Genomic DNA, 26,218 nt, shown 5'->3' on the forward strand with positions numbered 1-26,218 from the left:
CAGTCCATATCTGCCAGTCAGATTTATCTGGCAATAAAGCGAAATTCATACAGTAGTACCAGTACTTCATTGACTCCCTGCCTCGATCATATGAGGAAGGCAATGTAGACACACAATAAACATCTGTTAATGTTCTTGCATTTAGCCTGTATTAACGTGTCTTTGATATTAGCTCAACATACAAAGCGAAACAAGCTTAAGTCTTCTATACTATCCATTGCTGATGTTACTCATCGCTAAAAGACATAAACCTTTTTGCATATCTTGCCTCTTTCTTGACCAGGTTTCTCACGTGTGCGCTTAGAGCCAGGCAGCCTCAAAAACAGTTGAAACCTTTTGACAGATGACCTCGACATATTGATAGATATTTACAGATTACAGTGGGGTTAGTGCATGAGTTATCATACTTATATTTAAGGTTCTATTATGTGAAAAAAGTTCCCACACGCATAAACTCTCATTCTATACAAAGAGGGAAAAGGCTCGGTTTGGAAGTGAAAACGATAGTATTTATACAAGATTAATACAATATCTCTGACAGTTTCATACAGTTGTCCTCAAATACTATGCAATGCCTTAGCGATATATTAATAATCTCTCTTTATTTCATTCATCTCAAAATGGTTGTTTCTATTATGGAGACGCTTTGATGGGATTTCCTTCAGATCTTTAAGATTGTGAATAAAATCGTGTTGCTTTCTTTGTAAGACTATCAAATGAATGTAAATACTGCAATATGTATTTTAATAGTTATCAGGATACCTTAAAGCAACCAACAAGAGCTACAATTTCAGCACAGGCATATGAACAAGTGCAGAATATTTCACATCCAGTCCTGGACACAATGCCGATACACTATTAGGATACTAGACTTTATGACAGCATCTCTCACCTTACATCCATTGTACAATCAAAAACAAAAGAGGTGAACTAGATTAGTCAGTAAACACGAGAAAATGAGCAGCGGTTGGGCTAGAAATAGGTCAACTCACTGTCAGCCAGGCCTCTGTCAACAGGTTATTGCCCTTCCATTCTTCTGTCAGCTGTGTGTTAACAGTCTGCCCGCCAAAAAAAGCACGTGCCTCGGAGACAGCGGTTATTCTAACCCTACAAATAAACGAATAAAGCTCAACTCCAATTTCCATAATAAAATTAAAAATCTAAATCATTTTCTACTTCTAAATAAAGCTAGTACAATCCTTGGAAATGTAATAAATAGATAAATAAATATGTGCATCGTGTCAATAAATTAACTCACTACCAATGATAAGTAAAAGCAAATAAATACGTAACAACTTCAATGATTCAAAAGATAAAGTCACACAAGGTTGTGAGATTAAAAGTCTCAGGGGATCTCACCTGGGTAACCAGCAGCCGCTGACCCTGATTAGCTGTGACCCCCCCACCCCACTGTCTGAGGTGAGTGCTAATGTGTCTTTTAGTAGATATAATCTGTTATCTTTAAAGCCTAGTGAATTTAGAGTGGGATAGTGAAGTGTCCACTTAAAGACTGTGATGTTGGAATTACGCACTCTCAGAAAAAAAGGTACAAAGGCTGTCGCTGGGGCAGTAGCTTTTCAAAAGGTACACTTTTGTACCTTTTAGGTACTAATATCTACACTTTAGGTACTAATATGTACATTTAAGGTACTAATATAGACTTTTTAGGTACAACGATGTGCATTTAGAAAAGGTAGGTACCTCCCCAGTGACAACATTTGTATTTTTTTTTCTTAAGAGTGCACTGACATATTTTACATCTGTATGTTCTATACTTTTTGGAGTAAGATTAGCTTAATGTGTGAATCTAAGAGGTTTATAATACCTGGAGAAAGCTAGCAATCGATTGGAATTGTTATTGTTCTCAACTGTCCACAAAATAAAGGTTCCTTCCTGGCAAAAATAGTTGTTAAAAGAACAGTACACTGCAAGATTTCTTTGGGAAAACTTAATATGGTTCCTCAATGCCATTACTTTTCAAACGTTTGTTTTTAAAATAAGTCAAAATATGTTGCTAATTTTGGATGGCCAGCAATGTAGAGATACACGTTTTGCATCTAGATGATGTAGTTCAGGCATGTACCAGCAGGGGCGCTAACCAGCCGTGGTTCGAGTGGGACAGCATGCCTAAAATCTCAGTCAACAAGTACATTTCTGTACACTCTCCTGAAGAAAGAAGTACCAAATCGCATGCACTGTTACCATATCGGTCCACAGATGATTCGAATATTCAGAGGTAAACACATTTTGCTAGTTAGGACTTAGGGGCTGCTTTTAAATAAATAATTCGCCAATCTAAGACTCCAAAATTATTCACCACCCCATATTTTCTGCCACTTTGCATGTGTTAAGTTTGACACTGTGTAAAGTAGGTGAACATTAAGGTGATCAACATCCAAGCAAACCCATCTGAGGTGATCTGAGCAGCATGTTAATCTCCTGAGAGGACAAATGCAGGGTTCAGTATGGTGTATGGTGTGGGTTGGAAAACAACAAATGACGGTTTCAGCAAATTCCCCTACGGACCTGTATTCTACATACCCCATGATAAAACGAGGTAGGCACCACAGATGAGCACAATTGTGAGGGCGAAGAACCCGACACCTCTGAAAATAAATAGGCGCTGCTAATCTAAAAGCAGACATGTGGGTATTGCTTAATGGGAAAGCAAAACTGCTAGATGAAGAGAGACTACTGTAATAAGCTTGAGTGGGATGTTTGTGATCTCTTTAATTACACTGGCCTGCCTCTGCATTTGATGAAAATCACTGTAAACCGTATTCACCAGATGTATTTAAAAGGACTCGGGCTGAAAGAGACAATTCGCCCGTACTGTAAGAAACTATGGTAGAACTGCCATGCTGTCCGCAGCTGTAATGGTTTGGCCTGGTGACAAGTAAGCAATGACGTGCAGTTTCAGTCTATGAAAGGCTGTCACGTGGCCCAGCTGCATTATGGGATCACTCTGAGATCTCATTTTCATTTGAATCAGGATTAATATGGAAACCTGCACATAATCCACTAGTATCAACTGACATCAAAATGGAATTAAAATAAAACGGGCAGATGGAAAAGCCAAGCTATCTTTTGTACAAACCACAGTCCCTCTGAACTATATTAAAATGTATGAGCAGTTCCGAACTGCCTCGTTCTTTCCAACTCAAAATATCTGGAAATGTCTTTAAAAGAGCAATCTGCTGGGAAAAAAATAGCCTCCTGACTTCTGATTATGCTGGTTCCTTTCAGAGGACAGTACCAATTAATACTGTACCTTCACCGTACCTGGATTTCCGTCTTATTCAAAGTGTCCAAAACCACCAACACATACCATACATGTTTCACAGTAATCCTTCTCATCAAAAATAATGCTTAAAAAAATAATATAAAAAAAAAGAGCATGACAAAAAGCAAGTAGCGTTGATGTGAAAATCTAGGTAGCTGTTCATCTCTAAAGGTCTGGATTTTTCCCTTGATCAGACACCGAGATGGAGCGGCAGCACCACTGAGGGGAGCGAGAAACCCGGATGGCACTGGACAAAAGCGAAGAGACAGACCCTATTGCAGTGGCTCCATAACCTCATTCTTTCCCTTAAATGTTTCGGTTCCTCTCTAACTTTCCCTGGATATATGATAGACAGCTCAAACAGGCAGCGCACACCTTTGTCACTTCAAGATAAACAGTTTTGGATGAGACATGGAAGCTAGTCTCACAGTTCAGTGGAGGAACATGTTTCATGTATGTGTGGGGGCTGATTCTTATGTGTCATGTTATTTAATGAAAGATCTAGCCTCTGACCCACTGCGCTTTGTACATTTGCCTTCTCGCTCGTCAGTCCAGGCCCGTTCCGACCTTTTCTTTCAGATTTCTCTTTTTGTCTTCCATGTCAATGATCTCTTTTCACCCCTCCAGAAAAAAACTTCCATTCAGGTTCTCTCTTTGATTCTTCCTGTGGGTCCAGGATGAAGTTGGGTTTATCATCAGTCTGTAGGAGGAGGTTTTGGTGATGTGGTGGGTGCTGGTGCCCATGAAACTCTTTGCTCTACTCGATGACCATGCAGCGCGGCAGATGCTGGGAGTAGTATTTGAAGAGTTCGGCTGTGGCGCCCGGGCAGTTGGTCAGTTCCAGCTCCTCCAGCTCTTGGAGTTGGATCAGGCCTGATAGGCCAGTAGTGGTCAGCAGAGGGCACCCTGAGACAGAGAAAATGAGAGCTGGTCAAATTCAAACACTAGCAGCCCCCTCCACTCACCAGCTCACTTCCTGTTTATAATGCTGTGTGACAACAATGCTGCATCCTAATATGCCTACTAGGGTTGCCACCCGTCCCTTAAAATGGGGACGGGGTTTGTCCCATATTTTCGGAGTTGTCTTCAATGCTGCATCCCATACAAATCATCCCACCGGCATTCTGTGAAGACTCGTCCTATTCTGCCCCTGATTGGGTAAGACTCGCTGCCATCATTGGATTGATTGGTTTGTTTCAGGTTCACGGCCATCAGAGTCAGAGGAGGGCGGGTCAATTTATCGGCGAGTGTTCTCTGTTGCGCACGGTGGCTTGTGGTTGATGACGTGCGACAGCATGCCTCGGGAGAACTCAATCATTTCCTGAGGCAGATTTTTTTTTTTTATCACCTCAATCATTTTCTGACTGACTACATTAGATTTCATAGGTTGCCTATTTGTTAAGAAATAATGTTAAAAATGTTAATGAATCATGTAATGGTATGATTTGTTGGTAACACTTTATAATAAGGTTCATTTATTAAACATTAATGTACTAACTTACATGAACTAACAATGAGTAAGTAATACATTTGTTACAGTATTTATTAATCTTTGTTAATGTTAGTTAATAGAAATAAAGCTGTTCATTGTTTGTTCATGTTAGTTCACGGTTCATTAACTAATATTGACAAGATTTTAATAAAGTATTATTAAATGTGGAAATTAACATGAACAAACATGAACAATTGCTGTATAAGTGCAGTTCATTATTAGTTAATGTTAATTAATGTAGTTAACTAATGAACCTTATTTTAAAGTGTTACCGATTTGTTTATTACGGTTAAAGTGTACAGTCAGACAAAGCATTATTTTAATAAGAGGGATATATTTAATAGTAAAAATATAGTGCCTATGTGAAGCAAATAAACAACTTAACTAATTTAAATGATTGCATTCTTGAATAGGCTACAGTAGAATTAACAATAGACAATATAAAATAGATTAATTTACCAATAATAATTTAAAAAAATTGTGTGTTTTACATGAATTTAGAAATGTTTGTAGATCGGTTATTTATTATGTGGTTTCACTGTTTAGATGGTGTTACTGTCCGCAAACAATGACAAATATTTTATCCAAAATCTGTGTTCACGCCACCTTATACAATTACTAAAGTTCATTAGCAATTTCTCATCCTACTCCTCTCTAGGTTACAGTAGCGGAGTTAACGCAGGTGTACCACACGGTTATAAGTTATAGTTCAGGTTGTGTTTAACCGTGTGGTATTTTTTATGAAAACATGTTTTAAGTTGTGATTTACCATCACTGGCACGTCATCGGACCTGTGGTCATCGTGGCCCCGAGGGGTGTCCCCCCCAGGCGTCCCCCCCAGGCGTCCCTTATTTTTCTGTATTGAAGGTGGCAACCCTAATGCCTACTTATACTATGCCCTTAAAGTATGTACTCTTTTGGTGAAGAAAAAGTAGACACTTTTGTGTGTGGAGCAGAAGAGTAGCAAGCTTTTGGGACATACATGCACTGTGACACATAGTTACATGCACCTTGTCAACTTGTAAACTGGCCTGTCAATCATCTTGTCACAGTTAATGTCCTCCATATCTCCATATTTCATTTCATTTAACATCCTACAATATTTATCTGCCAGCTGCGGGGTCTTTATGCAGAGAACTCTGCTCATATTTGTTGGGCATAATAATGCATTTAAAAGTTAAAGGCCAAACAGATATTTATTAAAGTTTACATTGTTGTTGCAGATGAAATATAATATAGGTAAACATCTCCACTTAACTGTCCATAACACACATCCGCCATGTTTAATGTTTTTTATAGCTTTTTATTAGTGTTTGGAGTCCTGAACCGAATCCTTCACCAAAGCGCAATGGATTGTGGGAAAACTTAGGCATTAGAGTGTGCACAGATCCACACTTCAAAAATCATTTTTGTTTTGAGACACACTTCTAATCTCACATACAATTTAGGATGGATAGTATGAACACTGGGATGTAGGGCAACACTTCTTTTTGCATCACAGATGATTTCATTTAAATTTTACTTCGTTAAACCTATATAAAAAAAATAGGTTTTTTTTTTATTGCTGTCAAAAGATTATAAAGATAAAATTTTATTAATATAAAGATAAGTGGCTTATTTTTAAAACATTTAGTTACTTCAAATCAAAATCAATCTCATAAAATGACGTTTAGTGTACTATATATATATATATATATATATATATATATATATATATATATATATTTCCTGTTTTCATTCCGTCAAATGTCTCTAATCAAGCTAAACGCAGTTCAACTAACAGATAAGGATCAGTTTCAGAGGAAATGTTTTCAACCACAGAAATGTAAAGTTTGTAGTTTAAAAGTGAAGTTTATTATGGCCTTTGTATGAAGCTATGTGGTGAAAAAAAACACTAGAACAGAAAATCCTTATGCACAGCTACTGTTAGAACAGGGGGATTTTTCTAATCTGCAAATGTCATTTTGAATTAGCTTTGTATATGATTATGTGTTCATTAACTAAAAGGAAAGTTTATCTTTCTGTTCCAAAGCAATATATTTTTACTCTGGCAGCATTATCTGTTTTTGAGGGATTAACTGAGCTCAGGTATTCATAGAAACAATCTACTTCCAAACATACAGTGTCATTTCATTATAGAACTTTATCAGGGCTTTATCATTGCCTTCTGCAGTATCAGCACTTCCAGAGTGTTTTTACCTGCTAGAGAGAGAAGACGAAGACTCCTCATGCCATATAGATGCTGTAACCCAAAGTCTTGCACCTAAAAGTACAGGGAAATGTTTAGTTGATGTGACATGCTAGAAATGATCTATTATTTACATTTTAACCTAATTGTGATGAATAAAAAAGTTAATGGATAACGTATATGTCAGCAACCCATATCTTTATTTTCATAACAAGACTATCCCATTAAGCTGACTAAAACAGTCGCACAAACACTTACCTGACAGCACCAGCGCAAGTAGAGACTTCTCAGAGTTGACATGGTAGATAAGTAACCCAGGCCTGTATCTGTGATCCGCACACATCTGAATACAGCCATATAAAGGAGAGTCATAAGCACACAATACGAACATAGTAATCATTCTTTCCATGTACCAAATTTAATCCCAGTGAGGCTCTGTAAGAAGAAATATCAGCAAGATTTACTTAACACTCCATAGTGCAAACTCAGCACACTCACCGGTCCAGAACCAGCTCCTCCAGCTTGTGTAGGTCACAGGCGATATACTCAAGGGCCATGTCAGTGATGCGGGGGCACCAGGACAGATCCAGACTCCGGAGCTTCCTCAGATTCTCTGCAACCAATTCCACGCCATCGTCTGTGATCTTCGAGCAGCCTGACAGGCTGAGGGAGGTGAGGTTTGGCAGGCTGTGCACCATGTTAACTACGCCATGGTTGGTGATCTCCCAGCAGGAGTTCAGGCGTAGGGTGTGGGTGGTGTAGCCTTGCTTGGCGGTGAAGTAGGCCATGGCCGTGTCAGTCACGTGATAGGCCTGCAGGCTGAGCTCCGATAGGTTGGGAAGGAGCTGAGAAATGGCGGCGATGGCGTCATCTGCCACGTTGATGCAGTCGCTGACACTGAGAGAGGTAAGCCGCGCATTCAGGCTGGACCACAGGCCGGCTTCTGTGAAATCATTGCAGCCGGAGAGTTCAAGGTGCATCAGACCCTGCATCTGTTCCAGCATCACCTGAAGAGTTCAGGAGAAGCAATGTTATGTCAAGCATACACTTCACTGCAAATGTGCTACTAGTGCAGTGCAAGTTGTCCAAAGCTTAATGAACATTCAGAGCATTATCGTGGAGTAGGCATTTTCAAGCAGTCTTCTTTATTTATTAAACATACCTAGGTTAGGTAATGGGCTACTCTACTAAACAGCTGATGAGTTAATTCAACTGTATTAAATAAGCTTGAGAAGCTCCAGAAGAGTTTGAAAACCCAGGATGTTCCCAGAATTTTAGGTTATGATTCCCACTTAGTTATTTTTTTGTAAACCAATTCCTAACATTGCTAGAATGTTGCAGGAATGCCTTTGTTCACTAATGGCTCCAATGACTAAACATTCTCTACATTAAACATTCTCTAATTGCTTTCTTTATTGCTTTGTTTTCACCATAAATTAACATTCCCAAAACCATTGCAGGAAGGATTTTTGACAACCTAATAATACAAATACAGAACATTTCTCATTGGTCAAATTTGTTCAAAGAACATAATTATGACTGAGATTGCTGTCTTCAGTTAAATCTTGAAAATGTCAACATGTTATAGTTATCAGATGTATGTTATAAATCCAAATTTATCATTGAAAATAATAAACCATGGTTAAGCGTAAAGAGAAAAGCATATAAATGATAAATCTGTAGGCTTACTTTTACGTTCTACTATTCTGCACAGAAAGCCACGCGCTCATATAAATTAAAAAGTAACGGTCATTACACTTTTCCCGCTCACCGACTCATACATTTATCGATGACTTTATTAAGTAGGTAGCCTACTTATACACATATGAGATTAAATATTTATGTTTGCAATTTCAGCAATCATTTCTGCTTAATGCACAGAACATTACAGAACGGAACTCTTCCTCTTCGTCGCAATTCTTTCTTTAAAGATTTGGAGTCGAACCAAAGTTCAGAATTTATTCCGAGATTCATTTTGAAATTGCGGCTGCATTGCTGTAGACGTATGACACCTGCGTGTTGCCAGTTGCAGACAAAAAAAGCAAGTAAACAAACTTTCCCAAAGTTTGGAATAGACAAGGAACATTCAGTTCAGTTCAGTTCAGTTTGCGATATGTGCACCCCAACGATGTCGTTAATGTCCATTGTTTTTCATCAATATCGCAGAGTTCGGTCTCAATTAGACTGCAATACCCACTCTACAATGACAACAAAATTCAAGATTTGAAATTATTGAGCAAAGCGGGAAAGCATGGAAATAACCTGGGATATATGTGGACACCCAATACAATATCATCAGTGAGTGACAGAGAGTGCTGGTGTTGCTGTTAGTTGAGCCAAGTCCTTATGTAATGTCACAGAACTATTATCATTCAAGAGACCCTATTTCAGTCATAAATGTTTGGCCAGATGTGTTGTTACTATATTTTGTCTGCTTCTTTTTAAATTCATGAGAGATATAATTAAACGTCAAAATAATTTCCTGTGGTAACCAACATTATGCTACAAATGCTGTCATTAACATTTCTTTAGTGCCACATTCTTTAACTTATAAAACAAGACAAAATGGAAATAATAAAAAATAACGATGCTCATACATATCTTAAGCACTTCCAAACATTTGTTTTATAGAAACTGAGGATTATTTGACCTATTCTAATACTAGGCTAATTCATAAACTGGGATGCGTTTGCCAAAAGCGACTTTGGTTGCAAGTTCTGTTGTTACCAGTAGAGTTTAACTGAACTTGTGACAATAGTGAGTTAATAATGCTTTTGGGAAATGCACCTCTGATTGATGTAAATTGGGAAATGAAAGATGGTCCAAAATATATATGCAGTGGATATATGGCCCAAATAACGAACACCTGAATATTTAAGAGAATTCTTGGGATTAACAGCAAATGTCTGCATTTAGGTGTTCCACAGCTAATGGATTGTGTGACCCCACTGACCTAGTTACTGAGCCAATGAAAAAGGAAACAATGTGCACATATTCTGTTTTTAATCATTGAAATGTTTCAGGAACATCTTAATTATATTGAAGAGACCAATGGTTAAGACAAAATGTAAATGAAAGAGCTAATTTAAGGCAAGAAAATGAACTCTTGAGGGCAGGACTCTGCTCTCTTATTGAGTACTTGGTCACGATCCAAGAACTGTGCTGTGATATCTGCCCTGCCCTATATAATTCACAAACAAGCCTGAGGTGCCCAGTCCTCTCTCAGACAGAAGAAGCTCCACAGTCTCTATCATTGCACATGCTGGTTTGCATATCTGAGGGGAAAAAAGCTTGGATGCTGTCACGAACAATTTGAGAGTTCACCATGGCAACAAAAGCCCAGTCCTAGAATAGCAACAGCATAGAGACAAGTGTGATGAGTGTGATCATTGCTGCATGCTCTTACAAAACACAGTTGTTTCTAACCATGTCTGATGGATGCTGCGACCACATTGCCATCTAGCTAATTGTTTAATCATACTTAAAAGGGGTGGGCAGTAAATGATGGAGATCTTAAATTCAAAGGATTTATATTTATGAGTAATCATTGCTCAACTCATGTTTGAAACACTTCATGAACTTTACTTTACTTAAAAATACTTAAAAAGTAATACTTTACTTTAAAAATACTAATACCATATATATATATATATATATATATATAGATATATAGATATAAAAAAAAAATTCTGTAGTTTCCATAAATCACTAGGGCCTAAAGACCAATTCAGTGTTTGCAAACAGTGATGTTTTGTTGTGGGAGGAGCCTATCTGGTGGCAGAAAATGACAGTTTTCAAAATGCAGTTTATGGAAGCCATGGAATAAAATAATAAAAAAATAAAAAATGTAGTTTATATTTCAAAATTCTGACTTTTCTCACTATTCTGAAATTATATCTCACAATTCTGATAAGAAAAATCAACTATCCCTGACTTCTGGCTTTTTTTCCTCAGAATTGACAAATTTGCTATTGTTGAGTCCTGTTAAAAATCCTGTTAAATAGTATTTCATGCTGTAACTGTAGGGCTAATACAATATGTGTATGTGAATATTACAGCTAGACCTATTTATGAAATCCAATTTATGCTTAAAAAGTAGGGTAATACTAATCATAACAGGTTTTATAGCCTGTCCATTAGATGGACTGCATTTAGATTCAAATGGCGTCTTTGACGACAGTATTCTTTAAAAAATTATTTGCCTTCTGATTCTTACATCCAAAGGCACAAAAATATATATTTTTCTCTTATTCCATGGATTTTACCTATTTCCCTCCACTTGTTACCAGTGTTTTTCTGCCACCACACTGTTCGCGCAGCTGCAAGTGATGTTAACTGTGACATCGTCTTCATACTGGTCTATAGTATTTTCCAAACTATGTGGACTTCTGCTTCTGAGAACCCCAGAAATGTACAAATAAATGTAATTCATTCACTTCAAAAAGTAAAGCAATATGTTAAATTATGCATAACAATTTAATAAGTTGGACAATTTAATAGTAAGGCATTATTTTGTTGGTAGTTGCAGTTCGCAGTGTATGAGTGTGTGTGTTTTATATATACTTTTGTTATAAATCTCTGCCAGTTGATAGATTTTTTACCATTACACATCATACCAGGGGTCACCAGACTAGTTGAAGGCTGGTGTCTTGCAGAGTTTAGCTCCAACCCTAATTAACACACCTGAACCAGCTGATCAAGGCCTAACCTGAAACTTCCAGACAGGTGTATTGAGGCCATTTGGAACTAAGCTCTGCAGGACACCGGCCATCCAGGATCAAGTTTCGTGACCCCTGTATTGTAAACATAGTTGTTTCCACACAAATCATATCTGAATTACTCGATAGTCAAATAAAAGACAGCATGACATAATGGAATATATAATTACCTCAAGTCCCGCATCTGTAATAGTCGACCTCTTTAGACTGACAGACTTGACTCCCTTCTTCGACAGCGGATAGTTGTCGATGAATTCACAAATGTCCAAATCCGAGACCCCCACTAGACAGAAGGACTGGAATCCTCTGAGAGCAAAAGCCTGCAGGCTAACAAACTCCTTCTCCCCATTTGGCAGAATAGTGTAGAGTTCCTTGGCATGTAGAATAGGTGTCACGCCTTCCCAGAACTTGGGCTGGTAGAGCACTTTCCGCCACGTCTTGCACACCTGGGCTAGAATGCACTTTTCTGCCGTGGTGAAGTACCACAAGAGCCGGTTCAGCACCTTTTCGTCCAGGACCAGTTGTCTCTCTAGCAGGGTCTTGGGAAATTGCCAGAGGGGAGCTTTGATGGCAGTCACAGGGCTCGTGTCCAGGTCGGGGCCCAGAAGTGAGGCTGCTGTGGGCAGGGGCTCCAGGTGATAGGGCAGGCTAGTGGGAGGCAAGATGGTGGGCACGGAGGACGACTGACACAGGCGATTCTTGGCAGCTGGAGTGCCTTTAGTGATGCTGGCCGAACCGAGGCCATTGGGCTGGGGGGGAAGCTTGACCATGCCGTTTCGCGTCACGCATGGGGACTTGAGGTCACTGGGAGTGGACATATTCAGCATTGGAAGCCTGTGAATAGACCAGAGTTGAATCATTGCTCTTAAATACAATAACATATTGACAGTGATATTTCAAAATATATAATTATGATTTAAAAAATATTTTTTCACACTATGCATAAATGTGATCACAGCTCTAAAGAAAGTGTTAATTTCTATGGCAGGGCTTAACAATAACTGTTTTTTCCAATGACAGATTTGTACTTGCTCTGCCAACCATTTCATAGATAAATATTTTGAGCAAAATATTATTATGTGTGTTTCTCTCTCTCAGTAGATGTTACATTTTCTTAAGGTGTAATTATTATTTTTTTTCATGTTGGGTCTAAAAGTAAAAAAAACACTGTTAGTTTGATAATCGTATCAGTCCTCAGCTTTTTACAAACTTTAGCTGCACTCATCTTTACATATTTTTTTAATCAAAACAACATCTACAATTTTCCACACATTTTGTAAAGGCTTAAGATGGGGTTTTAGCCCCACTGTAGCCTACTATTTGTAACAGTAGATGTAGATTCAGAGGCTTGGTTAACACTGAACAAATTAGATTTCTGTTTCAAATCCGATCTTTAAGACTGACTGGCTACTCTGTGTTATTTACCAAGTAATTGGATCTGTTTGTACAATATCTGATATATCTATATCGATTGCAATAGTAAGAACAATGACATTAGTTGTTTTTTGTCTGCAGTAACTGATAGTAAATGTCGGTATGGAAAGAGTGAACAAAAACGTAGAAATTTGATCTTTGATGGACCCCTTGATAGTGACCTCAAGAGGTGCATGACATAACATGAGCATCAGCTGCTTTACTGTATTTCACACATCAATACAGGAGTTCGCTCACACACTCTCAGGCTCATTTATTATTCACAATATAGTCAGATAATTTACTGTGTGCATTCATTTTTTAATTACAATGCGAATAGAGACATTGCAGCACAGAGAATGAACAAAGAAAGATTGAAGATTCAGTGAAATCGAAACGGTGATAAAATAACTAAATAGGAATTAAAATTGTTCTGTGAAAAACAGGTGCCTTTTCAACACTCTGGTCCACCTTAAAACTTCCATGCAGGTGTGCGTGCTCTGTGCACTAATGCTTCAAGTGTAAAATGTCAATGAGTGTTGCCTGCTTTCAGACATTTTTCTCAATAAGCTGTCGTGACTATCTCCGCAGCTCAAACACTTATACCATAAACACCCTATAATGATTTTGAATGCAGAATGATTAAAAGCAAATTAGATGGATTTACTTAAAGAAAAGCAAAACATTTTAATTTTGCATGAGAGTGTTTTGACTGAATGACCACTAAACCTTCACAGGAGAAACACAATCTAGGCAAAAACTATGCAAATGAACAACTCATTTCACAGCTTTTGAAAACTAGTGGGGGGAAGCACATCTAATTTGCTTCCCTAGGAAATCAAACACTAAAGAGTAGACCACAAACCCACACCCACACTCTAGAGGTGGAGCTTTCTAAGATGACATCTGAAGAACATTAGTGCTAGAACCTACAGAAAAAAACGATCAAAACTATCATTTATTAAGCGTCAAAACCTGTGAAGACAAACAAGCTCAGGTATCCCATTAAAAAAGAGAGGTGAGACTTCAAGAGTCTGATTTGTTTCCATTTTAAAGTGAAAAACTGTATTAATAACCATTTTAAGTAATATTGATAACAATGCTGAGGTTTTATATTAATGAAGGCGTGTTAAGGCATTATTGATGGGAATGTAGGGGTACACAAAACAAAAAAGCTTGGGGAACACTGTATTAAAACCCAAATGAACTGGCAACAAGTTTACAAGAAATAGCACCTAGAATTAAAAGGAACTTTAAGTACCTCAAATAGCAGATGTCTTTGTGACATGTCTAAGGAAAAGTGCCGCTAGTGGAAAAGCAGTGAAGGACACAGAAAGAGAGAGAGAAAAGTACCTGTTAGTGCAACTTCAGCACCAAGGAGAGCAACTGAACTGCCTGATGAAGCACATCAGAACGCCTTTAGCTACAGATCTGCACTGCAGAGGAGCGCACTGGCCCACCAAGATGTGTCACTTGTGTGGGCAATGCAGTCGAGAGTTCTATAAGCATATCTATATAAAATTGGCACAGAAAGAGCTAGTGGCCCTCTCCACTGGGGCAAATCAAACACTCATTGGGCCAGAGATGCAATGGCAAACCATGTGCAGCAAATGTTCGAGTGGAGAGGGACAAGTGGTATAAAAAAGCTAGCTGACATATTTTGGATGGGGCTTGATGGGAACTCTCTGTACCGAGATATGTGCCAAGAAGGAATCGCTGGCAGCTTGCCAAGGCCCCATCCATATGCTGTCTTTACCCTCCATTTCAGCACAAAATGTATAATCTTAAAGAAAAAGAAGTAATGTGCATTGAGGTTTGGGGTAGGGATCTATATTTAAAAAGTGTATTTTTTGTCGCAATACCATAGTGATATTCTCTAACAAAAAAATCTATATTTAGACTTGGCACAATAATAAGAAAACTCATTCAGTTACACAGGAAGTATATTGTGTTAGATACGTGTTAAAATAACCAGTAAATCTGTTGGTCAGTATTTCTCAGACACAGTGACCCCTCGATGTGAAGGTCCTCTCATATTTCAGTCAATGGGATTTTATACACCGAAACATTATTACATAAACGCTGTTAACATCTTATATATATATATATATATATATATATATATATGTACATGTAGCTGCATGTCATTTAAAATTCTTAAGAACAATTTGAAATTCAAGTAATCATTTAATATTCAGATGCTGAAGCTACATGGTTGTTCTCTTCACATCCAGCACTAGAACAAATCAGTTCAGCTGTCGTCCCTATGAAGTATTTGAAAAGGGGAAGTATCCAGGGAAAACCTCCAGAAACACAGTTAAGCAGCAGTTTATTTGAAAGTGAGGCATGTAAAGGACATGGCTGCTGTCCAGATGGGTTCAAGGGAGTTCATCAGGATATACAGAAGGGAAAAAAGCACCTTCTTAAATAATTATGGTGGTGTTTTAGAAGCACATGGCTATAAATCGTGTCCGCATGCTGGGCGCCTTTATACTTTTCCAAATAAAAGTGCCACACATACAGAAGTTCTTTCTGAATCAAGCTGAGAGGATTAAATAGCTAGAATTAGTTTGTAGAAGATACATTAACTACTTGGTTACAAATAGGTCAACTAAATAACTGATTAAACTTGTTTGTTTAGATTATTGACATGCTTTTAGCTCTGAATATTTCATTTGATTTCATTTGAGTCTTTAACTGCAAATACATTTGCAAAAACAAACAAACAAACAAACAAAGACTTATATTGGGTCAATCCCCAATTCAGAGAAACGTCTAAGTATTTCCGTCTTTTCTAGGGATGATTACTGTTATTTAAAATAACTTTTACAAGTTGAACTAATTGCTGGTGGTTGAGTTCACATGCTAATGCCTTAAACTACACTGTAAAAATTTGTAAACAAAACAAAGATTACTGTTTCAGCTTCAGTCTTTCTTCCATTTCTTTGTAATTATTTGAGAAATTTACCAGCAATTTTTGACAAAAAATGTTTTTTTATTGTCTTACTTCCAAAGTATATGGCTGGGAAGACCTTTTTGGAGCTTGAAAATATAGGTCCCACCGACTTTCATTATATGGACAAAAACAGCTGAAACATTCTTCAAATATCTTCTTTTGTGTTTCACAGATGAAAGAAAGTCATGCAAATTTAGAAAACATGAGGGTGAGTAAAGATGACATCTTATATTTGGATAAACTGTTCTATTAAGGTCAGATGATTAGAGAATAGTTGGACTTTGCACAGTACAGTTCAATACAGTTCTAAACACAAGGAGTTGTTTGGACTGAAATGTTTCCTTTACAAACATGCCATTAAAAAACATGTCAATTTGCAAATGCTTTGGAATACAAGGGAACTGGTCTGCATCACTCAAGGGGCAAACCACTCTAAACTTTCCAGAGTATTTCCCCAACAGTTGGCAGTGTGTTTGCATGGAGTAAATCTGTTCTCCCCTCTGCCACTTTGCAAGCCTTTCCAGTTTGCCCACAGGCCCAGCCTCCTTACCCATGTTATTTGGATTTACTGATGAAGCACACAAGCCATTTGACAACAAACAAGCAGAGAATGGAGCCCTGGTGCTTCTGCCATGGACAGATGTGCGGTGCTTGGCACACAATGAGAGTGGGGGATGGGACGAGAGAGAACAGGGGTGATGGGATATTGGAAGCTCCTTGGAGTGGACAGGATTGGCAGTGGTCTCTTTGAGAGGGATTTGAATGTTCAAAGCAACCCCACAATCTATAGTCGTGTTCTCAGCGAGAGGTGGCTTAAGAACACTTCTGAGACTTCCTCGGTGGAATTTCAAATTAAGTTTTGGAAGTTAGATGAAGTTAAAGCGAGTCTTTGGAAGTTTGTAAGTGGGACCACAGAATGAAATCTTTACCCGCTGAGGAATGGTTCCACTTTAACATTACAGACTTTACAAATTATATTAATGTAAAAAGAAAATCTGCATCTGTGTCTGTTTTGTTCCTGGAAGAGCTGCCGCTAGCTTAAGGAAAAGTTTCTTATAGCGTGTGAATGACTGCAGAAGAACAATAAATAAGGAATAAGGAATGAAGTACAGTCTCTAAAACAGAGAAGGAACCAAAACAGTATCAAAATAATTCAGTTAATATGGTGCTTCAGTTTGACTTCAGTTTGATCTCAGACAGTTTGAGGTTTTCCATTTGAGAAGCCAAAACTGTATCGGTTGGAAAACAGCAGACTTAGGCCCCATTTACACTAGTACATTTTCGTTTTAAAACGCATAACTTTTGCCACGTTATTCCTATCGTTTTCACTACTCCGGCGTTTTCCACGTTCGAAAAAACTGAGACTTTTGAAAATGCTGCTGACCCCGTTTTAGTTTGAATACTCTGATGTTGCATTTCAGTGTAAACGGACCACAACAGGGACTTTTGAAAACGATAGCGTGGCTGCCCACTTGATCTCTGTGTATCCTTGATGACCGTATAGAACCGTATCATGTCTCTGTCTAGTATGTTGCTGTATTTGTTTTGGCATGATTCCCAATCAACATTTTCGGCCACCTTGTAATCATTATTTAATTTGAGTAAAAATTTCACCTCATCATCTGTTCACACAATGAAGTCCTTGCTTTTCCTCACCATCATGCTCATTGTTGAACCTGCCAGTGATTAGCAACCGACTACTTGTTTACACTTTTACGCGCATGGCCACTGTGGATGAATGGTCACGGGACATGCATTTTCGCTTATGTAGTGTAGACAGAGATTATTTCTGAAATGCATCTGGAACGCCAGTGTAAACGCAGATCGTTTTAATTCTAAAACGCTGTATCAAAATGAAAACGCACTAGTGTAAACAGGCCCTTAGTAAGAAATTGATGAACTTGCCACCTGCTAAAGGCATGTTCACACCAAAGACGATAACTTTTACGATAACTATATTAGCATCCACAACAACAGAGTGTTCTGCATAAGAACACAATGCATTTGTCAATTTAAATATTCAAGCTCTTTAAATATGATGGAACTTTCAGTAGTTTTATTGTTCATCAGCTGGAAAAAAATTCAGAAAGTGATTTCCACAATATTGTTCCTCTTTGCCGTTATTATTATTGCTGTGCTACTCTAATTCTACTCTGATAGAATTAGAATGATAATTAAAAATTTATAGTTATAAAGTCCTTGGTATAACTTATCATTATAACTGACCCTTTAGAGAGGGGGATGTTCGATATGAAAGTGAAGATGTGTAATCTACATTCTCTCAGTGAGGATAGTGTACACTAGACTGTCAACACTGAGTGGGCCTCCACACATGCTCACTTTCACCTATAAAATTACTTACAGCGGTAGCTGCTATCGCTGATCTTATTCCTGACAAACCAATAGAGAGAGATCTGTCACTGTTAATGTTTCATCCAGATAAAATCATTCATTTTAATGCTGTCAGAACAAATAGCTTGGTGAACAGCGGTTCAACACGAGGCGCGGTTTTGCTTTAGGCAACCTGAGTCCTGACCCCTGATATTTCTTGATCCCACCCCCTTCATGTTGCTTCATGTTAAGTCTCTACAGTCCTGTATAATAAAGGCAAAAATGCTAATAATAAATCTTAAATAAAATGTAAGAATACTGAGCAAAGGCCAGATTTAAGTGCCCATATTGGATATGTCATTTAGAAATTTTGAGAATGAAATAACAGCTTACTACATGGGGAAGTTGTGGCCTAGTGTTTAGAGAGTTAGTCACACTAACATGGAAAGCCAAGTAAAGCACATTGCATTGTGCGATACAGTATTCTGTGCAGTAAGCTCTGTTATATTCTACTCATTACTGGCAAATGTAATTAGTCATCAGGTTATGCATAAAGGAAAATATGCACACTTAGCGCACATTACTATATCCAGTGGTAATGGTTAGAGTATTATTATTGTAATCTTTTCTAAACATAGCCTAACTCTCATTAACTCACTGATGTTTTTAAATTAGAATAGTAGGCCTAATCACTAAGGGTCTTCTAAGCTTCTAAACAGCTTAGGAGAATCAATCCCTGGCTAGACTTTTTAAGAAATCCTATAGGCCTAACGGTTGAGCTTGTGTAGTGAGAGGTGTGTCTTCATTTGCAGCCATGAGCATGTGCTTTTGCTGAAGCCTTATCTCTCAGCATCATCACTTGAAGATAAACATTATCAAGACTGTTCGCCTGAAAATAAAAATTCTGTCATCATTTTATCACCATTTTGTTGCTCTAAACCTTCAATTCACTGATAATATATAGAAGAAAAACACACATGATGAGCATATTCTCTGTTTCATGTAATAATAAAGTCATATAGCTTTGGAAAACATCAGAGTAAATGATGACAGAATTTTTATTTTGGGGTGAACTATCCCTTTAAGTTCCTGTCGTCGTATAACACTGCACAGAGAGCAACCTTGGCGCCAAGTGTGGAATAATGCAGATGTCTAAATATTAACAAACACTCTACGGGGCCTTGTGGCGTTCTGTAAACGCCGTTGCCGTTTCTAGAACAAAACATTTGCCTGTTACATCATGACAGCCGCGCGAAACGCGGAGGATAACGTGTGTATCTCGACCTCGGAAAGACGGACAGGTGACGTCATCTACATGAGGACTATTCAGCATCCCATAAGCGAGACAAAGACTGTCTCAAAACCTAGCGAGCTGCCTACCTGGGCATCAGGAGAACATATCTTCATTAATGAGTACATTTGTGTCGTTTATAACGATATAAATGAAATCGAAAAGCTTGAATTCAGTTTATTTTCAGTTTATTTTATTTATTCTAGTTTTGAGCATAATTCAAACAAACTTAAGTGAGGTTAAGTGAAGCAAACAGTTTGCCAATGGGAAAAAAATCTTATTAGTACACTATCCTGTTTTAAACGCGGTTTAGATGTTTTACTTAAAAATTAGACAGTATAATAAGTACATATGTATTACAGTGTAAACGCGTGCAACATTTTTAAGCAGCATACCCCCGATGTACAAAAATGCTGCCTAGGTAGGCAGTTTACTAGGTTTTGAGATACAGCCAAAGACATGCACATTCACCCGAGCAGTAATAATGTTGCATTCTCGTTCCCTTGTCCTTTCACCCTTTTATTCAGATCAGTAATACTGATACTCTTCCCATCAGTGCTTGTAACCCTGGGGACAATTGTTATTACCAGTCGCTGATATTCTGGTTTTCCTTGAACCCTTTGCGTCAAACGTCATCTAAGCTGGATCAAAACATGCATCACATTAAAGAATAATTTGCTGTATCAATAGCCGATTCTCTTACCTTTCTTTCATACGCAGCTCACACGACCATTAATCCATCATAAATCAGATACCGCTGCCTGACTCGATCGCGTTTCCCACGGCGTTGCAGGACGCATGAGGGGAAATAAATAAATAAATAAATATACCAGTAGCAGCAGCAGCAGCCCTGCCCGTTATTTCCTTGCGGAGGTGATGATAATTTGATATGTCGATGTTGCCATAGAGATGTAAACCTTTCTCAGTACCGAACCCGTAAAATACCACTTTACATGTGTATGGAAGGAAATATTATACAAGTGTATAAATGCCCTAGCCTAAAATAACAGCCCGTTCATTCTGTTTCTCCACACAAAGCTTGCCTCCCACTCGCTGTCTCTTTCTCTCTCGCATGCACACGCACACAAAACAGACCAATCCCATTTAAAGAGATAGCAGCAAAAATATCAATAATGCATTGCTTTGGGCTGGTCAGCATTGTTATGTGAGCGCTCCGTTAGAGAAAGATGAAGGCATTGTTTCATTATGTAACCACATATTTACATGCGTTTTGGAGACGCATGCATAATATATTACACAATGGAATATAATGTTATTAAACTTCATATGCCAGGTAGTTCTAGTACTTACATTTGTTTGGCGTTCCAAAGGTGTTGATATTTAGTACCGGTATAATCATATCAACACTAATAATGACCGCACTGTAACACATCAGAAATTCTCGGAAAAAAAGTTTAATTTCTTTGCATTGAAATCAACGCTTATTTAAATTTCTTTAAATAACATATTCTATGGCTTCTAGTGGAACTATTTAATGGGCAGGTAAGAAATGTATAAAATAATTCGCCGTTTTTGTCTGAAAGGCAAGTTACTCGTTCTTAACTTTAAATTTTGTATGAAAGCAATATCACAACTGCATATTTTTATTTTATTTATGTTTTGGTCTGAAATGAGCATGGCCTGTGATGGCCTTGTGCCCACAGCCAAAGCACAGCTGTGCTGATCTTTAAAATGCATGACCAATTTTGAGGATGATATTATTTGACTAAACAATATGAGTGAATATTTCTGTATATTTTCTGTCTGTACCTTTCAAAAAACAAACAAAAACATGAATCTTTTTTTGGGGTGGAGTCAGCATTCATATATGAATTTGTTTTAACTATTGAACGAATTACAAATGTAATACTTTGTAACTTATATTCAAGTTACTTATGTAGGTTTTGGATCATTTAAGGACACTGTAGTGTGCACTTGCAGATTGTTTGAGTCATCCACACTCCAGTCAGTCATTTCAGCATTGCCCAGAGGCATAAGATGTATCCGACACCCATATTAGCTGCCATTACATAACATCCTCATACTGGCTTCAGTACTCAGCCAAGAAGTCTGCATCTCCTGCAGCAGTTGTTTGGATAAAAATTCTGCCGAGCACTAGCTAGACCCGCTCACAGTCTGCTTTACACCTCTAATCAGCAGGTCTGTCAAATGGCTACTAGTGAGTTGCTATATGCTTGGCCACAAGAGTTCTTCGGTGCTACCTTTACTCGTTATGCATGCTGAGCGCATCCCGTGTCAGCCTCCACACGGAGTCAGAGAGCTAGAGAGCTATCTATTTATAGCCTGCTCACTTGCTCCCACCCACTCCCAGCCTTCCTCATTGGACAGAGCCTGCACAACAAACGAAGAAATCCTATATGCCTATTAGGATCCTACTCAGTCCTTCAACATAAATAATGGAGGGATTTTGGTGTGGGGAGAAGAAGTGCACCTCCTTAATAATGCATAAGCGTAGGAGCAACTGTGCCTCACTCTTCCGATGGGCGAAGGTGGGGTGGATGGGCATATGGCTGTATTGTGTTTAATCTTCTATTTAGGGTATAGGGTCTCACTAGCCATCTGGCATACTGAATTTGCCTCTTTAGAGGGTTGCCCTGGGGATTTGCATAGTTCTTTTAAATTGAGACCGAAGCAGTGTTGTCCTAAATCTAGTTTCCTCACTTTTCCTTTCCTAGGTTGCATGTTTTTGTGGGCCTCTAAATGGAAGGGCCCCTCTCACGCTCTCCGTGGCTGGCACCTATGTCATCAGTCATGACTTCATGCCATACACAGGATTCCCTCACAATCAGGCCCCATCCTCACAGACTCGGCTCACCATTGGTGTGCGTGTCTGTATACTTTAACTGCAGGTCTAGGGAATCTCATAAAGATGTGCTTACCCTGGATTATTGTAGAAAGCAGCTCAGAGAGGGAGACGGTTATGGTTTATGGCCTGTCAATAAAAACGAGGTATGTGAGGGACCAAGTTCTAGCTGCCAAAACCTGATTTTTTCCACTTTCTGCTTCTGTTTCTTAAACCAACACTTGGGAATTTGTCAGGAAAATTCAGTAATGAGGTATAGGTTTTCTTCACAGTTGATAATGCAAATAAAAGTAATTTCACCAGTGTGAGTAGGAGTGCCTTATTAATAGGAGTTGGTCATCCATGTATTATTTCAGATATAAAAATATAAACAAATAACTTTTCAAACTGTCAAATAAAAATGAACTAAAGAAAATGTTGTTAAATGTGATAGCAAATGATAAATGCAGTTTAATTATGATATTGTGAAGAGTATTGTGAAGAGTTATGGGGGTGTTTACATATTCTGAACTAATTTTAGATGGCAAATTTTTCTTTATGACTGGTCATAACTTCTGAAAGTCAGTTATAAAAATGGAGAATTGTCTAATTTGAATCTAAAAATGAAGTCTGATCACCTCTTGGCTAGCTGCTGGTCAGACTAGTTCTAAAGACAAAGTCTTAACAATGTGGCTATGTTTATGCAACTAACTTATGATAAAAAGATTTTAATTAAGGCTTTTATTCACATATGCATTTCAGTTATAGGTTTCAGTTTTCGATTAAAATATCTTAATTTGTATCTTAAAATTAACCAGTGTCTTATAAACATGAACATGAGTAAAATATGACAAAATGTTCATTTTTGGGTGACACGTCCTCTAACACAGGGCATGGCTGTGAGTGAAATGTGTAAATTTTGAGATTTTAAGTTTTCAGTTGATATATAATTTCTGATGATTTCTAAAATGTGATAGAGAAAAAGGCAACGAAGAAGTCTTTTTTTTAAACAAAGGTCAAAACTCCTGTTATAATGTAGATTTTTGAGGGTGCACTCTTGTCATAAATTAATCTGTTACTTTTCCTACATCATTTTTAACAAAAAACCTTAGACCTTTCCAACGATATATAGTTTGTCAAGATTATATTAGATTTGATTGTAATATAGTGAAGTAAACCTATGCGTCCCGTATTCGGGATGGGGTGACAGTTAAGGGCTAATTAAATGCCAGCATGAAAACAATGCAAAGTACGTGGCCATTTGTACCTCCCATCTTATTTTTTTGGTGCAGATCTCTTTTTTTTTGTGGTGAGGTGGTGAATGACAACTGCATTGCCTAATTGTGCAAAAAAAAAAAAAAAATCACAGAATACAGAGAGTGGAAGACACCTGAAAATGCTTCTGTCTTCTGTCAAATCAATCCACCAACGGTAAACTGTGGTCAGGAGGGTTGTGATAACAGCGGAAACCTGAGAGGGAGTGTGACAATCTGTGTGTGTTAAACTAACAAACATCTGCAGGATATTCGACCCGTATGAAAATGTCTGCAACCGTTTCCAAAAAGTAATTTTTATGAGCCATCACAAAGAAAAGGGAATCTTACGTAGGTTTCTGCCGGGTTAATATTTGAGTATTATAGAAAGAAAATTAATAGAATAAAAATGTTTAAATATGTATTTAATTATTTATCAAACACACACCTATTAGTGGCACGAGATCTCACAAGATCTAATGTGTTTCGAGAGAACGTGATGATGTGCTCGCCCAGACCTTCCAAATATATTTGCATGTCACTGGCCCTTTCACCAATGGTTGTATGCAAAATATATTTTATATTTACATCAGGCAAGTTGACGCATGATAAGCGGAAAAATTGTGCAGTGTAGTCTTTATCCAGTCCATGATAAATGAAATTAATGTTTTATGCCTTCATTTAATAACCAGAAAAATATAAATACACAACACAGAATTTCTGAGGGAAAAAACATAAATAATAAGGCTACTTTAAGAAAAAATAACAATAAACAATAATAACAATAAAAAATAGAAATAATATAGTGAGAAAAAATAATACATTTCATAGGGCCCTAAACATGAAATTTTTGTTAAACTTTTAATAAATTGATGTGAAAATGTATACTCTTCATGATTTTAATTAATTGTACATGCTTTTTAATTAATACAATTTTATTTAACTGTTAAAAAGGAGTTACAGAACAATTAAAATGGAAATAAATTAATTTAAGAAAAAATCTAATGGATTTCATAGGGCCCTAACTATCCTTCAACCTTGCTGCGCCCCCTGGGAACCATTGCTTTATTCTTTTAAATGAATACATCAGTCATGTTTATTTTATTTTATATATATATATATATATATATATATATATATATATATATATATATATATATATATATATATATATATATATAGTATTATGTATTATTATTTTTTTATTAAAGTGGAAATCAGTTACTAAATAATAAACTTAACTGACTGCTTCACTTCCACTTTAAAGGGATATTTGTGTTGTTTATAATTTTTTATTTATTTATACTATTTATAATTTTGTGCAATTACTTGCCTGTCATTTTAGTTTGTGGCAAAACCTTCTGCAGTGTTTACGTGTTGTTTATACCTGCATAAAATTAAAATAGATGTTTCATTTCATAAGTTGATTTCAAATTGCACCTACATTTTTTTGGATTTTGTGCTTTTCAGTTGAATAAAAGACTATTTTTCACTATATATTTCATAGAGGACTTCTTAAAAAAAAAAAAGTCTAAAAATATTGTCTCATCTCGTTCTCGTTCTCCTGAACCCAGTCTTGTGTCTCATCTCGTGGGATAAGTGTCTCGTCACACCCCTAATACATACATACAGTACAGACCAAACGTTTGCCCTTCATAGTCATGAAAATAAAGAAAACTCTTCGAATGAGAAGGTGTGTCCAAACTTTTGGTCTGTACTGTATATATATATATATATATATATATATATATAGAGAGAGAGAGAGAGAGAGAGAGAGAGAGAGAGAGAGAGAGAGAGAGAGAGAGAGAGATAGATAGATAGATAGATAGATAGATAGATAGATAGATAGATAGATAGATAGATAGATAGATAGATAGATAGATAGATAGATAGATAGTATTGTGGACTGTATAGTCTAGTCTCTAGTATATCATACTTGAGAGACGTGTTATGATCCATAAAGCAGCATTTTTATTTTTTTTTTGTAGCAAGGGACAACAACAGCCAATCAGATCACTTTCCATCCAGATGTCACCACAGGCCTCAACAGCTGGAACGATGACTGTAGGGTGGGTGTGTAACCTGTTCAATTCAGTAAAAAGCTCTGAATTAAAGCAAACCTCATGGAAGAGGATTCAACTGTCCACTGAATAATAAAGCATACAAGGGCACAGGGTATTAGCTTATAGATCTTACTTCATCACACCAGCCCTCCTCCATGTGTCCTGTGTAATTTAATCCCTTAGGAAGCAGATTTCAGGAATAAAAATGTGTTGCATTGCATCACATCACTCTTTGTGTCATAACAGCAGTTTGATTCGCAAGGCCTTGTACTTTCACCATGACTTAGAGACTGATCAGCTTGCCAGTCCAGCAACATTCTGCACTGCGGATGACTCAGCCACATCTGTTGCCATGGAAACCAGCCTCCTTTGCAATCAGTCCCTTAGTAACAGTGTTGTTGCCAAGTAACCCTATGTGAGAGTGTGT

The 26,218-nt window shown here is 37.5% G+C and overlaps 1 protein-coding gene across 2 annotated transcripts; it reads right to left on the minus strand.

Moving 5' to 3' along the window:
- Positions 1-2,710: 2,710 nt before the first annotated feature.
- LOC132144771 (F-box/LRR-repeat protein 16-like) lies at positions 2,711-20,744 on the minus strand. 2 transcript variants are annotated; one of them, XM_059555354.1, is made up of 6 exons: positions 20,503-20,744; positions 11,852-12,515; positions 7,462-7,970; positions 7,222-7,306; positions 6,975-7,038; positions 2,711-4,189 (listed from the first exon to the last, which is right to left on the minus strand). In XM_059555354.1, the coding sequence occupies exons 2-6, from the start codon at positions 12,506-12,508 to the stop codon at positions 4,041-4,043; spliced, it is 1,464 nt and encodes a 487-aa protein (XP_059411337.1). In that variant the 5' UTR covers positions 12,509-12,515; positions 20,503-20,744; the 3' UTR covers positions 2,711-4,040. The 2 variants fall into 2 exon arrangements, with proteins under 2 accessions (XP_059411337.1, XP_059411329.1); XM_059555346.1 differs by having other exon boundaries at positions 20,376-20,743.
- Positions 20,745-26,218: the final 5,474 nt, after the last annotated feature.

This window comes from Carassius carassius, chromosome 1, assembly GCF_963082965.1.
Source record: "Carassius carassius chromosome 1, fCarCar2.1, whole genome shotgun sequence".
Taxonomy (NCBI): Eukaryota; Metazoa; Chordata; class Actinopteri; order Cypriniformes; family Cyprinidae; genus Carassius; species Carassius carassius.